The 14,838-nt window shown below is 39.8% G+C and overlaps 1 protein-coding gene across 2 annotated transcripts in view; it reads left to right on the forward strand.

The window, feature by feature from the left end:
* The first annotated feature begins 24 nt into the window (after positions 1–24).
* CDKL1 (cyclin dependent kinase like 1) overlaps positions 25–14,838 on the forward strand; it is a 49,050-nt gene continuing 34,236 nt past the window's right edge. The window contains exon 1 of one of the 2 annotated variants that reach the window (XR_003042679.1): positions 25–632. Coding sequence is in view for 1 of the 2 variants with exons in the window: in XM_025038900.1 (XP_024894668.1) it covers positions 465–632 (168 nt within the window). In the remaining variant the exon portion in view is untranslated. The remainder of the gene's footprint in view (positions 633–14,838) is intronic. The other variant, XM_025038900.1, reaches the window with a different exon arrangement.

The raw sequence follows: 14,838 nt of genomic DNA on the forward strand, positions 1-14,838 counted from the left end.
GTCGCCGCCCTGCCCGGGCCTCGCTGCCGCCCCCGCGGGTGTCTTCTTGCCACCTGGAAATCAGACCCGAAATTAGAACCGGGGAAGCCCTTAGCCTTCCCCGTCCTCCACCAGCTCATATGTCTTAGATCGGATGGACTATAACATTCAAAAGACAGATTATCTTACAACTCGGTTCGTTTTAGCATGACGGGTTACATTTTAACTTGCAGGGTATATAACCTTGAGTTACCGAAGGCAGCTAACTTTAGGCTGCTATCCTTGGTCGCGTTGCCACTGCTGAGGGGCGAGGTTTTAAAGACATGGGTCAATTCCTAATTCTTTAACTAGTGCCGTTCTTCTGTTCTAGGTCCTTGACAAAAACCATCGTTGAGTAGAGCTCTAGTGCAGTTTATGCCAGTATTTTATAGGCGACATTTTCGAACTATGTGAAGATCCATTTTAAGAAGATTTATTCCTCTGTGATGGAGAAGTATGAAAAAATTGGGAAAATTGGCGAAGGATCCTATGGAGTTGTTTTCAAATGCAGAAACAGGGACACGGGTCAGATTGTGGCTATCAAGCGGTTTCTGGAATCAGAAGACGACCCTGTCATAAAGAAAATCGCCCTTCGAGAAATCCGAATGCTCAAGGTAATGGATTTCTTTCAAATGAATTTTCAAGGATTAAAAAATTGAAGTGAATCATATTATGTTAAATAATGCCTTGAGATCTGGTTGCTTCTCCTTTCTTCATGGACTTTTGTCCTGTGATATAATTGGGACATCTGTGCACAAGTCACCACTTATAAAATGAACTAGAAAGCAGAGACATAAATTCAGGGCAAGGTGCTGTTCACTTTCGGAGATGCTGTGGGATATTTTCATTTTCTTTCCATAGCTTCTCTTTCATGTAACTTGTAGGTCTGGTTCTTTGAGAGCCATCATCTTTGATAGTATAAGAACTTACGACAACTCATTTGCTAGCATTCACGATTTTTAAACTTCAAGGCTATCTTCTGTTGATGTTCTCAGTATATTAAGAGAATTAGTCATTCACCTGTTTTCAAACCACTAGGAAGCTGACAGGTTTTCATTACACCTCACACTTATCTACCGCTGAGCATCATCATGCCCTGTCTTGAGAAGGATTCTTTTCAAAGAAGTGAAATGATCACTTTTACAATTTTATTAGTTAACCATAGGAGGCCATAATGGGGGGGAGGGCGGGGAGGGTTTGTTTATTATAGGCTGAAACTATTTTTTCCTCTAATGTAAAGAGCCTTCCTTTCTGAATTTCTGTGAAACTGAAACCCAAACATCAAGGTAGAATGTGACATGTAATGAAAGCAGTGGTGGTGAACTCGGTTTCAAATAGTCAGGGCTTCTGTGTTCTGATGTGTGTAACTAACTACATGAGAAGGAAAGAGCAACCTTGTAGGAGATGAGTGGGACACTCGGATTTTTTCTTATTCCTGCGTCTCCATTTTCTCCAGAAAAGCCTTCTTTTCTCCATGACTTGAGTATGTGGGTTGTCTCTGGATAAGGACCCTGAATGCGAAGTAGCAGGCTTTGGATAAATTTAAGTGGGTGGGTAATGGGAACACTTTCTCAATTTGAGTTTAGAATGTTCTTTACCAGCAAGATGTTATCTATTCTAAGACACTTCCAAACCACTACTACCCTTTCCCTAAGTGCTGGTGAGACCAGCAGTGTTTACCTATCACACCGCCTGGACCCTGGACCCGCTCTACCCTCCCTGCCCTCTTTACACAGGGAGAGGTTCTCATCATTTCTCTTGGGCTGATAGGCAGTTTTTCACTTTATCAGGCTATTCCTAGAGGAAAAGGTGAAAATTATATTTCAAAGGGTGCATTTATTAAAAAAAAAAAAGAAGAAGAAGAACATCTGTTTGTTTCTTTCTGATTCTGAAGGTCACCTGTGAATGCCTCGCTGAAACCTCTCATCACTCTTTAGCAATACTGCGTTTACAAGTGTAGCTCACTGAATTAATTGAGTTCTTGTGGGATGAGAACCTCCCCTTTGTATCTATCAACTAACTACCTGGTGCGTAGTAGGCCTCCAATAAATGGTATTGTCGGATAGATAAAATTATTTAAAAAAAAAACTCTTGGAAAGGGTAGGTGCTGCCAATAAATTAGGAAGTCAGATGTATTTTGTTGAATAACTGAATATCGACATGCTCTAAAAGGCAGAGTCGTGTGCACAGGAGCCTGATTTCAAGGCACACAGCACCCCACTCTCCTGATCTACAGGAGGTGATGAGCCTAGATTTCGTTAGAGTCTGTCACTTTAACTCCTAACATTTCAGAATTCTGTGATATTCCTAACAAATAATGGGTACTTATTTGTTGAATAAATGAATTGAGGATATATTAAATAAAGTCACATTTTCTTCATTAATTTACTCAGTAAATACTTATGGAGCCCCATTGTGCCTAAAACAATGTTTATACAAAGTTATACGACCCTATCTTTCAGGCGCATAATTCATGGAAGGGAAATGAGATGAATTTCCCCTCGGCTCTCACTCCTGGTAGACTGGGTTTCTAATGGACAGGGCCTGTGTCATTTATCTTGTGTCCCCATGCCAGGCAAGAAGCCTCTAACGGCTTATCGAATAATGAAAATAAAGTGTTTGGAGGCACATTTGAGCTAGACTTTGAGATGTTTAGGGAGTCATGGAATGAGAGATAAGATATTCAAGGCAGACAGTCTATCCTAGGTGAAGGTGCGTAAGTGGAAAGCAGTATATTGAGGGAGCACAGGTAATAACCCCAAAGCCTTGGCCAAGATGCCTGCTAGGTACTAAGAGGCTGGAGAGAGAAGGGAAGGGAAAAAAGCCAGAGTCCAGTGGAATAGGGTGTAAGGAATTTCCTGCAATACAGGTCTGGCCCTGGGATGTGATGGTTAGCACATAGCTGCATTTTGGTCCCAGATGGCCTTTGAGGTTTGGAGCCTGACTGCAGGGTACATGTTGTAGCCCCTGAAAACAAGAAATTGTTGAGGTATAGGCAAATGTTTTAGGCCCCCATCTGAGGTGGAATTGAAGGCAGAGCTTCAGTGCCCAGGGGAAGGAGGAATACCAAGCCATGAGCTTGTGGGCCCACAGAGAGGTTGCAGCTCAGCGACTCAGTGAATTTGAGTTTTTAAGGTTTTCCTTGCATATCCTTCACTGAGCTGTGGCTTTTAATGGTCTCTCCCTGTTAAGGTCAGAAACTAGGAGCCAGGAGGAATGAGGCTGAGGTACTCCAGTGACCTTAGCCAAAGCAGGTGAGAACTAAAAGTCAGGAGAAATGAGGCTGAGGTACCCCAGTGACCTTAGCCAAAGCAGGTGAGGACAGGCAGGGGCTGACCCTGTGACTGCTCCCATTATGATAAGGAAAGCTAGAAAAATAGGTCAAGACCAGATGTAGAAGGCCTTGAATGCCGGGGTATGGAGTTTGACTTTCTCCTGAAAAGAAGGGAAACTAGCGAAGATTTTTTTTTTAATTAGAAAACTGTTATTTGTGGAGTTTTGGATTTCATGGACGAGTAAAATTAAAAAAAAAAAATTTTTTTTGCAAATTGAGATAAGGTTATCAGCATTTTAAAAAAAACAAGTATTGTCACTATCACTTCATAAAAAAGGACATTTTAATATTAAAAGTCTAGGAAGGACACAGTTTTAGAAAAAAGCGGTCTTCCCAACAAAGAGAAGTTGATAACTATATATAACATTTATATATATACATTTCTCTGGTGCGTGTAAGTGTATATGTATAATCGTGTGTCTGTCTGTTCATCATTGTCCTTATTTTTGTCAGTTCACTCTCTATTGATGAAAATGGTGATATCATTTGTTTTGTGCAGCCTAAATCTCATGAAAGTACTATATCTAGGAATGAAAGGATTCTCCAGGTCAAGTAATGTCCTACTTAATAGGACCTATATCTGATACAACAAAATACTAGTACTACGAAAGAATGTAATGGTCCCTTGGATTTTATAATAGAATTGGACCTATATGCATCCTCAGAGAAGTCCTTTTGTGCATGTTTTTTAAACTGTTTATTTAACAATTAAAAGCAACTCCCAAAAGTTGCTATGGACTCTTTTAAAAATTGTATTTGTTTCTTCTTAAGCAGATAAGATCATGGAAATGAATTGTCCAGCAATCAGTTGTGTAATTTTTAAGGCAGCACATCTATAATTCTTCCCATTCTTGGTGTGAAAACCTATATGAAGGCGTAGCTATCCATTAGGAAAGGCTTTTGAAGATGACAATTATTATCAAGAAATCTGTTTTGCTAATATTCTTAGAAGACATTTATCTGAAAGTTTGAAACACTTTAAAAAGTATTATTTCATGTCGTTTGGGGAAAAAAAGTGACAGTTTTGTGAGACAGATTCAGTATTTGTACTAATAAATTGCTTCCTAGACTAAATATAATTCACTCTTCACCAAAAGGTCCTACTGTAGTTAACCTTTTAATGTTTTAATTTCGAATCACAGTTTTTCTAGGTTACATAATTAGGCTTTTTAAAAAATAAACAATTGCTCTAGATAAAATTAGCCAGCTCTTACTCTACTTTAAGAACAAAATTAAGTTCCAGTCTAGTGACAGTAATAACATTACACTGCAATACCTGAGCTCAAAGTAGCTATCCTACTCTTTCTCAAACTCATTTTCCATTGTAGGAAAAAAAGGGAAGAATTCAATATTTTCAGTCAGTGTTTTGATGAGATACCTATGCATAATATAGTTGACGTGTTCATTGGGCAAGTTTTTACAGAACTCCTGCCATGTACCAGGCACTGTTCTGGGTTCCTGCCCTCACGGATGAGGAGAGACTGAGAGTAAATAAACAATTATGTTTCCAGTGGTGAAAAATAAAACAGGATAAGGAGGGAAAAAAAAAAAGGGGCTTGCTTTTTTATATAGGGTGGTTAGGAAAAGCCTTTCTGATAAATGACATTTGAAGAGACACTGGAAGGAAATGCAAAGGGATGACTCATGCAGCTAACCAGGGACAAGCATTCCAGGCAGATGGAATAGTAAGTTCGAAGGCTCCATGGCAGGATCAAGAGATGTGTTATACACGTGTTCTGGTATGTCCTAGGAGGATAATATAGACTGTTGTGTCTGGAGTACAGTAAGTAAGAGTGAGGGTCACAAGAGGTGAAGTTAGAGAGGTAAGAGCATCAGACATCAGGGCCTCGTGGACCATGGTAGGGCCTATGGATTTTACTTTGAATGAGATGGGAGCCGTCAGAGGGTTTTGAGCAGAGGGATACCTTGGCATGACATATCCTAGAAGGATTTCTCTAGCTGCTGGTTGCTCCAGCCCCACAAGCAGAAAGATCATTTGGAAGGATTTTTGGAGTAATCCAGGTGTGAGGTGATGGAGTTTGGATCAGAGTGGTAGCAGTGGAAGTGGTCAGATTCTAGATTGATTCTGAGAGAAGAGCACACAGGAATCTGATGGTTGGATGAAGAATCAAGAATGAAAGTTCTTGACCTGAGTAACTGGAAGAATGAAGGGAGACCCACGTGCAAATTTGGAGAAAGGAAATGAAGAGTTCTATTTTAGATATGTTAGGTTCGAGATGCAAATCCAAGGAAACTGTAAAGTAGGCAATTAAATATACAAGTCTGGCATTCAGGGTAAAGTCCAGGTTGCAGATGTAAAGTTGGAAGGCATTGGTATAGCAATGGTATTTAAAGCCAAAAGACTGAGTCACCAGAGGGAATGGAGAGGACAGTAACAAAGGCTGAACCCTAGAACTCCAGCATCTGGGGGTCAGGAAGATGGAAAGGAACCAGCAAGGGAGGCAAGAAGGGCCGTTTGATGAGATAGGAAAATCCCAAGAGCAGTTTTCTTAAAAGCTTAGTGAAGAAAGTGTTTCAAGAACGAGGGGTTGGTCAGTGGTGTCAAAGGTCACCATTAGTAAGTACATACTTAGAATTACCCTTTGGCTTTGAAATTATAAGGGTCATCTGAAATCTTGACAAGAGATGTTTGAGTTTTAGTGGTAAGAATGAAACCATCAGAGAAGAGTCAGGAGAATGAGAGGAGCAAAGTGGAGATGGTGATATAGACAACTTGTTTGAGGAATTTTATTATAAAAGCAAGCGAGAAATGGGGTAGCAGGAACTTGGAAGAATGTGGAGTCAAGAGAGGTTTCGTTGTTGCTGTTTTTAATATGGGAGAAATAAGTGTGTTTGTATGCCGATGATTTTAATCCAGTAAAGAGAAAATGATGCTGTTGGAGAGAAAGAACTACTGGAGCCATGACCTTGAGTTACTAATTTGGACTATGACCAAAAACAGCTCTAATAGCATAAATAAAATACCAATTCAGGGACCAGCTGGGAGATTAGGCTACCTCTTATTTTATTTGGAATGTTACTAGGTTCTTTACAGACACTATCCTTAATCTTTATGTAACAGGACCCACAGCTATCTCTAAACTACGGATATGGAACTTCTACCAGGATGTACAAAATTTTCTGATTTGCATATGACCCATGAACCCTACAAGAAAGAATTCAACCCTTTCATAAGTAGGGTTCAAACACATAAGACACTTTGGATGGGAAGTGGGGTGGTCATGACAGAAACCAGATTATGGAGAGAGACGAAACTTCTCAAAGAAAATCATCTTAAATCAAGAAGACTGGCATGGTAGGCTGGAGTCATCACAGGCCCTATGATGGGAAGTGGGCACTATTTCTGCATAAAGCAGGTGACTGTACTTGAACGCAACCCAACCCTCAGGGGAATAACTATGTGTCCAGCAAGAGAAGAGCCATGTGGTTCAAAACAAACACAAACCAGTCAACCAAGAACAACCATATTATATTTCTAAAATCCCAAGGCTCTATGATGCTGAACCCTCTCTCTGTGGAATGAAAATGGTAGAACTATTGGAAGAGGAAGCAAAGAATTCCAATGGTGGAAAGAGTAGATTCTCCTAGAGGAGTTGAGGTGAAGGACAGGACAGTGCCACTATGAGGTGCTTGTGCAGACCTACAACAGTGTGGCAGATGACACAGGGAACCTTAGAGTAGATCAGACCAATATCAAAGGCTGAAAGCAGCAGCTAGGACATTGTGTGGGACAAACCACCCTCTGAAAGACAGGAAAAATGAGAACAAGGAGACGGAATCACATGTTGCCATTTGGTCACCCAGTAGACTTGGGTAAAGTGCCATAGATTATTACCTAGAATGCACGAATCACACTTACACAATCTTAGAAGGTGAGTATTGTTATCCTATTTTACAAATGCAAAATGGGATAACAATATGTGGCCTCCTGGTTAGTAAGTTAGAATGCAGACACAGTTCTTTTTATCTGTCCCCAAATCCATGCTCTTATACATCGGAACCATCACATTACACCACACATCACACATCACACATCACACTCTGAAGTCTCCTAATGACTGGTCTTCAAGGTTTATCCTGCCCTTGCTCTAGCAGGGCCTTAGCTGCGGCACTCACGGCTTCTTTGGAAGCTTGGGTGCAGATTCTTACTGGGATAACAGTTCTTTCCAACTCTCATTCAAAAACCCCATAAATTATTTAATAAGGCAAAGAGTTATGGTTTGCCACCAACAAAGATGAGAATAAGTATAGGGAGAAATGTCCATTTTAAACTTTACTATAAACATTACAATAAAGTGCAAGAATTCTAATAGAGAACAGGATCACTTAAGATATGCGGATGATACCATCTTACCGGCAGAAAGTAGCAATGATTTGAACCGACTTCTAATGAAAGCGAAAGGAGAAAGTGACAAAGCAGGACTGCATTTGCACATCAAGAAGACAAAAATCATGACTACAGAAGAAATACACAATGAAGACATTGAAATTGTTAAATATTTTGCTTACCTTGGTTCAGTCATTAATCCAAATGGAGACAATAGCCAAGAAATCAAGAGAAGTCTGAGACTCGGAAAAGCAGCAATGGAAGAATTAGGAAAGATCACTAAGAGCAAAGATGTGACGTTAGAGACCAAGGCTAAGATCATCCACACCCTCATGTTCCCAATAACTACGTACAGATGGGAAAGTTGGACAGTGAGGAAGCTTGATAGGAAAGAAAATTGATTCATTTGAAATACGGTGTTGGAAGAGAGCTCTACAGATACCGTGGACTGCCAGAAAAATGAACAAGTGAATACTAGAGCAAATTAAGCCTGAGGTACCGCTGGAGGCATAAGTGACAAAACTGAAGCAGTCCTACTTCGGGCACATCATGAGAAGGCGGGGTTCTTTGGAAAAGACAATAATGCCAGGAAAAATAGAGCACAGCTGGAAAAGAGAAAGACCAAATATGAGATGGCATGACTCCATAAAAGAAGCCATGGGCATGAGTCTAGGAGCCAAGCAGGGCTGTTGAGGACAAAGACATTATGGATGTCAGTCATTCATAGGGTCAACAGGACTTGGAGCCGAATCAATGGCACTTAACACACACGTCACCCCCAAAAGGATTAAAATTGGTTCTTGGGAGCAGGGAAAAAAGTCTTAACTTTTTTAATGTGCAAAGCACAGATATACAAATAGTACATATGCAGATAAACAGTTTATTTGTGGTATTAAAATTTCATTGGGAGGTGATTAGGAGACTATATGTAAAACAGATGGAAAAAAGATCCATATGGGAAAGTGAGAATGTTGAGTATATACTTTGTGCCAGAAACATGCTCTTATTTGACTTTAATTAGTCATGAATAGTAACAGCCCACTGAATGTTCAGAGCATCTCCTTTTTTCCTACCATCTCCTCACTTTCAGTAACCTTCCAGTGAGGCTGTGGGCTGCGTGACTGCATGGGGACAGGAGCCACAGTTAGGAATTGCAGTTTCTAATCTGGCTCGTAGCTGTTGGGTGACCTTGGAACCTGGAACCTGGTGCCGCCTGGAACCTGGCCCACCTTATCGCCGTGATTTATGTCTCTGTTTGGCATTGCTTCACTGACTCTTTGCTGAGGAGAGCAGTGTTTTCGAGGCAAACATCTAACAGAAGTCAAGCCACCTTAAGGATGCACGGGCAGGAAAGTAGAGGGTCAAAAAGTGCAGTGGCAAAGGAGAGAGAAACACAGGTGGGAAGGCAGAAAGGTAGGATTTAAACATGGGTGCTAGTACCAAAGAGGCACTGGAGGGAAGCACATCACATAGTCTCTCCCAAGAGCACTGCTTTAAAATATCAGACCAGAAATAGCGTTGGTCAAATTACCATTCTGGTGATGGTAACGTGCAGTGGGAAGTATAACTGTCAAGGTTCCCTGTTATCCAAAGCACTTAAGTGCTTAATTCCATGTGTTCTTGTGCCAGGCCCTATTCCACTACACACTAACAGAACACCATGTAAATCCTCCTTAGCATTACAAGCCTATTAGAACTTCCATAATTTTAAAGGTTTCTGCTCCCTCAATATTAGTTGAAGGAATATTTCTCCAATACTAGTTGAATAATATTTCCCAGCTCAATAAAATCTCAATGGGAAATCCTGTGACATCTTAAGAATTTAGTCCTGCTGTTGCCAATTGGTACTAATTTCTAGGTCCCTCCTCTTTAAATTGTTTCATTGGCTTGCAGAAATGGATTAGTAGCACATTTCTATAAGTCCTTTTAGCCATGCTCAGAATTCTGTGTCACGGTTTATATGAGATTATAAATTCAAATGTCTACAGAGATCCCACTGGGAACAAACAAGTAAAGCAGGCTGAATGAAAGACAAAATGGAGAAGTGGAGACTAAGGCAAACTGGAGACTTTGTGTCTTGTGTAAAGTGGGTGGCCACTGCTCAGCTCCACAGACTGCAATCCCAGGGGGCTAGAGTTTCTAAGTCTTTCTTAAGAAACAGAACAAAACAAAACAAAACAAGAAATCAGAATTTTATGTGAACTCTCCTGGGTTTTCCCTCCATAACTTTTTGTTTTGAGAAATATTTCAAAATATCTAGAAGTGGAAATAACACAATGACTACCTACGTATTCTTAACTGGTTGCATTAATCAGTTCTTAGAAGTCTTTATTTCCTTTCTGTCTCACACTTTTTGGCTGAATCATTTCCCTAAGTATGCAGCATGAATCTCCTAGAACAAAGACATTCTTCTATGTAACCACGATATGATTTCAACACTCAAGAAATTCATCGTTGACTCAATACTATTATCTAACATACAGTCTGTGCTCAAATTTCTCATATTGTCCCAATAATAGTTATATAATTATGTATAATTATATCTATATCCATCTGTCTATCTCTCTATCATCCATCTATCTACACTTTAAACCCATGGTCTATAATCAATGACCATACATTGCATTAGTTGTCATGTGTCTTAAGTACTCCTTTAATCAGTTCCTCAACTTTTTAATTCTTTTTTGGTCTGTCATGATATTGGCATTTTTGAAGCATGCTTTTGCAGAATGTGCCTCAATAGAGGTTGTCTGGCTATTTCCACATCACTTGATACAGGGTAAATGTTTTCAGCAAGAACACTACGTAGGCGAGGATGTGTCCATCACACTAGTTCTCATCAGGAGGTACATAATGTCAGTTTGTCCCATAATTGGTGCTTTCAGTTTAATCTCATGGTTAATATGGGTTTGCCATATTTCTCAATTGTAAAGAAACATTTTCTCCTTTACAATTAATAAGTAATCTGTGGGGTTATAATTTCAAACTATGTGACTGCCTTGTTCCCCAATGATTTTCACCCAACGAGCCTTGCCTCAATCAGTTATAACCAGTTATCATAAAGTGATTGTCAATAATTCTTTCTATATTAATTAGTTATAATTTTTCTGTAAAAAAAAGAGTTTTCTTTTACTACCGCCCCATACTTGATACATAAACTTTTTAGTCTCACTATGAATGCATGGATTTTTTTACTGTTATTATTCAACATGTTACAAACCATCACTGTCATTCTTCTTGATTCTCTAATTGCACATGTTTGGCCACTTGGGGCTCCTTGGGTCCAGCTCCTCTGTCCTGACAGATACCCATCATTCCTTGAGTAGTTCTTTACTATTTATACAACAAAATGTTCCAGGCTCATCCTTCCTCATCTCTGGAATCAGCCATTTTTCCAAGGAGCCCCACATCCTTTTATTGAGAATGAAATCTGACTTGAAAGCACTGACAAGTAATTAAAAAAAATTTTTAAACACCATTCAAGCCAGACCAAGCACATCTGCAGACAGCATTTGGCTTCCAGGCTCAGTTTTGGGCCACTCAATTATACATTTTTCATTATATGCAGATGTTCTCATTAGAGACTGGTAGATCTGCCCCACTCTATCCATTACTAATATGTAGGTAGATGTTTAGAGTTTATGGAAACTGGTTGTCAACGGCATAGAAGACAAAGCAGAGCATTCCCTTGCCCACAATGATAGAAACCAAACAGTTCACTTATCATCATCTCTCCTTATTTGTTCAACAAGTGGAGACCTGTTTAATTTTATTTTTACCAGATAACATACTAACTGCAAATAGTAACAGACTTTTATTTGTTTATTAGAAGATTTTTTGCCTTCGCTCATAATGTGTTTATCTAGAAAGATTGTATTCCTGCTTTATAGTGAACTCCTAAGTAATAAAGCTGCCACATAAATACTTCAGGAACAAAAGAAGCAGGAATCAACAAGGTGATTCATTACATTCTTAAAGACACCCAGTTTGTAAGGAGATTAAGCACATACCACCACCTGTCAGTGCCCTAAATGCTCCCACACACATCCTGCCACACACCTTATACTCTAGAAAAATAAAATATCATAGAGCAGGAGGACGCAGAAAAAGTGATTTTATAATGCGCAGTGACAAAAAATAAATTTTGCTGTTGCTTTTTCTCCAATCAAATTATTTTTATTTCCAGCAAATAAAATTTATAGGTAGACAACCTGTGTTACACATAATTATTAGAGAATAGTCAAACCACTCTAGAAGGTAGTACTTTTTATATGGAATGGAAAAATTTTTAAATGGGCCAGGCTTGTGTCTTTCACTTTAAATTTTTTTAATGTTTTAATTCACCTTCTTATTTGGCAAGATTGATGTTTTAGGCCACAAATTTGCTTCCAACAGGCATGTTTTCTTACTAATTATTAAACTTCGTTATTACTTATTAACTTTAAAAGCACAGTGGTAAAAATGCTGTTGGATATAATTGCCAGGTTGAAAATCTTTGAACTTTATTCTTTTCTTTTTTTTTGTTAGAATAATGAAAGGTGAGTTTCTAAAACAACTGATGCTATCGACCATATGTAAAAAAACCAAACAAATAGTATGTTTTATAACCATCGGTACCTTGCTGCATTAGTTTTTGGCTATGTCATTGTTAATTTTCATTTTGATCACATTTGTACTATTGCTTCTTTCCTGGTACTTTTCATATACTTTATTAGTCACAATAAAACAGAACGAACATCCACTGTGCACATCCTTAGCCTGTGCTGAGTCTAAAGAGGAATCCAGAAGAGATCACAGCCCAGGTATCTGGACAGAGGACCAGCCTGGCACATTCCGTTCCATCCGTGTTGTCTACAGCAAACCCAAAATAAACAAACTTCAGCCTTCCCTCTCCACCTCTCCACCCCTGATTCCAGCTTTTTCAGTACTCTTCCACTCCATGTGTCTCACTCTTTCTTTCTCTAGCAGTCCCCCAAACAAAACATTAGCCAGGGTATCTACCATCTTGGCATTTTAAAGAAATGTGGGATCAAAGCAGCTTTCCTTTACCAAAAGAGAGTGTTAAAGAATGATAGATGCAGAATATTTCCCTCTAGGCTGGAGATGGTGGTAATAATTAAATAGCTTTTTAAATGATGAAAATAGCTCCCCTGCAAGGCCGTTCTATTAACTAACTCTCTGAAACTAATTTAAATATATCTATCTTGGTTTTATAATACAGTGAAGAGATCATTTTAAAACTATTGGTATAGTAAAGTAATATATGCTTATGTAAGAAAAAAACTGAAGGTACAAAAGAATGTAAATGAATAGGAAACCTACCTTGCCCTTCACTCTCCATCTCTGTCCCCCTAAACAACCACAGTCCCTCATATGTCATTCCGGAGGATTTCCGTGCTTGTACAAAGATATATATTTCTTTTTAAGACACAGACACAAATGCTATCATATCGTATATGCTATTCTGTAATTTTTACATTTAACAATATATCTTGGATATCTTTCCAGTCAACACATAGATATATCTTATTCTTTTTAATAGCTGTGCACCGTTTTATCATTTCAATGTACTATAAAGTCCTACAGTTTATTTAATTAATCATCTATTAGTGGACATTTGGATTTTTTTCCAATGGCTTATCATTTACGCATTAAGCTCTGCAAATGTGAGAGAATACTGGGTATAGAAAGCACGATTTCCACAGGTGGATCCCTGGGAGCGCCGATGAAAGAGTCCAATCCTACTACCACTCCTGGTTCCCAGGCCCGCAGATTAGCTACTGAAAACACAGCACCATGTGGTGGTTACTGGTTTAGTGCATGTACCCCCGAAGGGCTGGGTAACTGATTCTATCATTCCATTAAGCTGGCTGGTTGTAGGCGATGAAGTGTATAATAGAACCAGTGGATCCCATGGCCATGTGCTAATTGTCATGCCTTCTTTGCTGTAAAATGGGTGCCTTGGTCTAATGTGTGCACTCCCATGCCAGTAAAGCAGGCATTCGCTAAGCCCTTGATTGTGATGCAGGCAGGAAAATTGAAACCCATATCTAGAGTTAGTATCAGTTTCAGTAAGGACAAATTGCTACCCCCTCCAGGTAGCCGCTGGTCTCCCTAAAGCACCATGCATGTTGGTACCTCAGTATCAGTTTTTGCTACTGGAGGTTGGGTGCACAGCAGCCGCAGTAACTAAATCAGCCTTGGAGAGAAAAAGCCAGTGCTATTGGGCCCTGTATCACCACCATTCCTACAGCTGTAGCCACCCTGTTCATGGGTTGATTACACAAACACTGGGGTGCCTAAGGACAGAGAAGGCTGATACCCACCAGAAAACATATCCTCTGCCTGGTTGCTCAATGCTTCCTCTGCAGTAGTATGACACAGTAGTACGAGACCCCAAAATCCTCAAGCTCTGTGCTCATTCCCACAAGTACAATTTATGCCTTTTCTCCAAATGATCTTTTAATCTTGTTCCTTCCAGACTTTTAACTACAAGACAAGTTATCTGACACTACCCATAGGTCCGTGCATTTCTTCCTCCATGCAAAGTGAACCATCAAGTGTATGGCTTGTAGCTCTGCTCAGTGGGAAGATTCTCTTTCATCACTGTCCTTCAAAGCCTCTGCCAAGCGCAGCTGTAGTGGTGGCAGACCATTTTCAACTGGCGCCAACATAATGAGCTGATCCACCTGTGAGCTGGACTTGGGGTTTTTCTCCTCCATTACTTGGAAACTCCCATTGCACCATACATGTAAGTTGAAGGAAAGGTGACAGTGCAACATAGTGGATGACATGGGAGGCTAGGCCACCTTTTTTTGTAACTTGCTTGTTCCCTCTGGATATGCTCGAGTCTGATCACAAATGTATAGTTATCATAGTACAGTGGGTTGCTGTTGCATCCATGCGGTCTTGTGACAGTGGATCTCTATTACCCAGTTCACAAGGGCAGCTCTGGATCACATAATCACCTGATGTCCTATGGTCAGGTGCTCGGTCTCTACTAGAGATTACCAAGTGTCCTTGTCAGAAATTGCATGAGAGCACTGTCCCTTGTCACGGGACGATGCTCCCATACAGTGAATTTCCCCCTGTCTAGCCTTGTATTTCTCCACTGCCATGGTCCAACACCTTCAAGATT

The sequence above is a fragment of the Pteropus alecto genome, unplaced genomic scaffold (genome assembly GCF_000325575.1).
Source record: "Pteropus alecto unplaced genomic scaffold, ASM32557v1 scaffold86, whole genome shotgun sequence".
Taxonomy (NCBI): domain Eukaryota; kingdom Metazoa; phylum Chordata; class Mammalia; order Chiroptera; family Pteropodidae; genus Pteropus; species Pteropus alecto.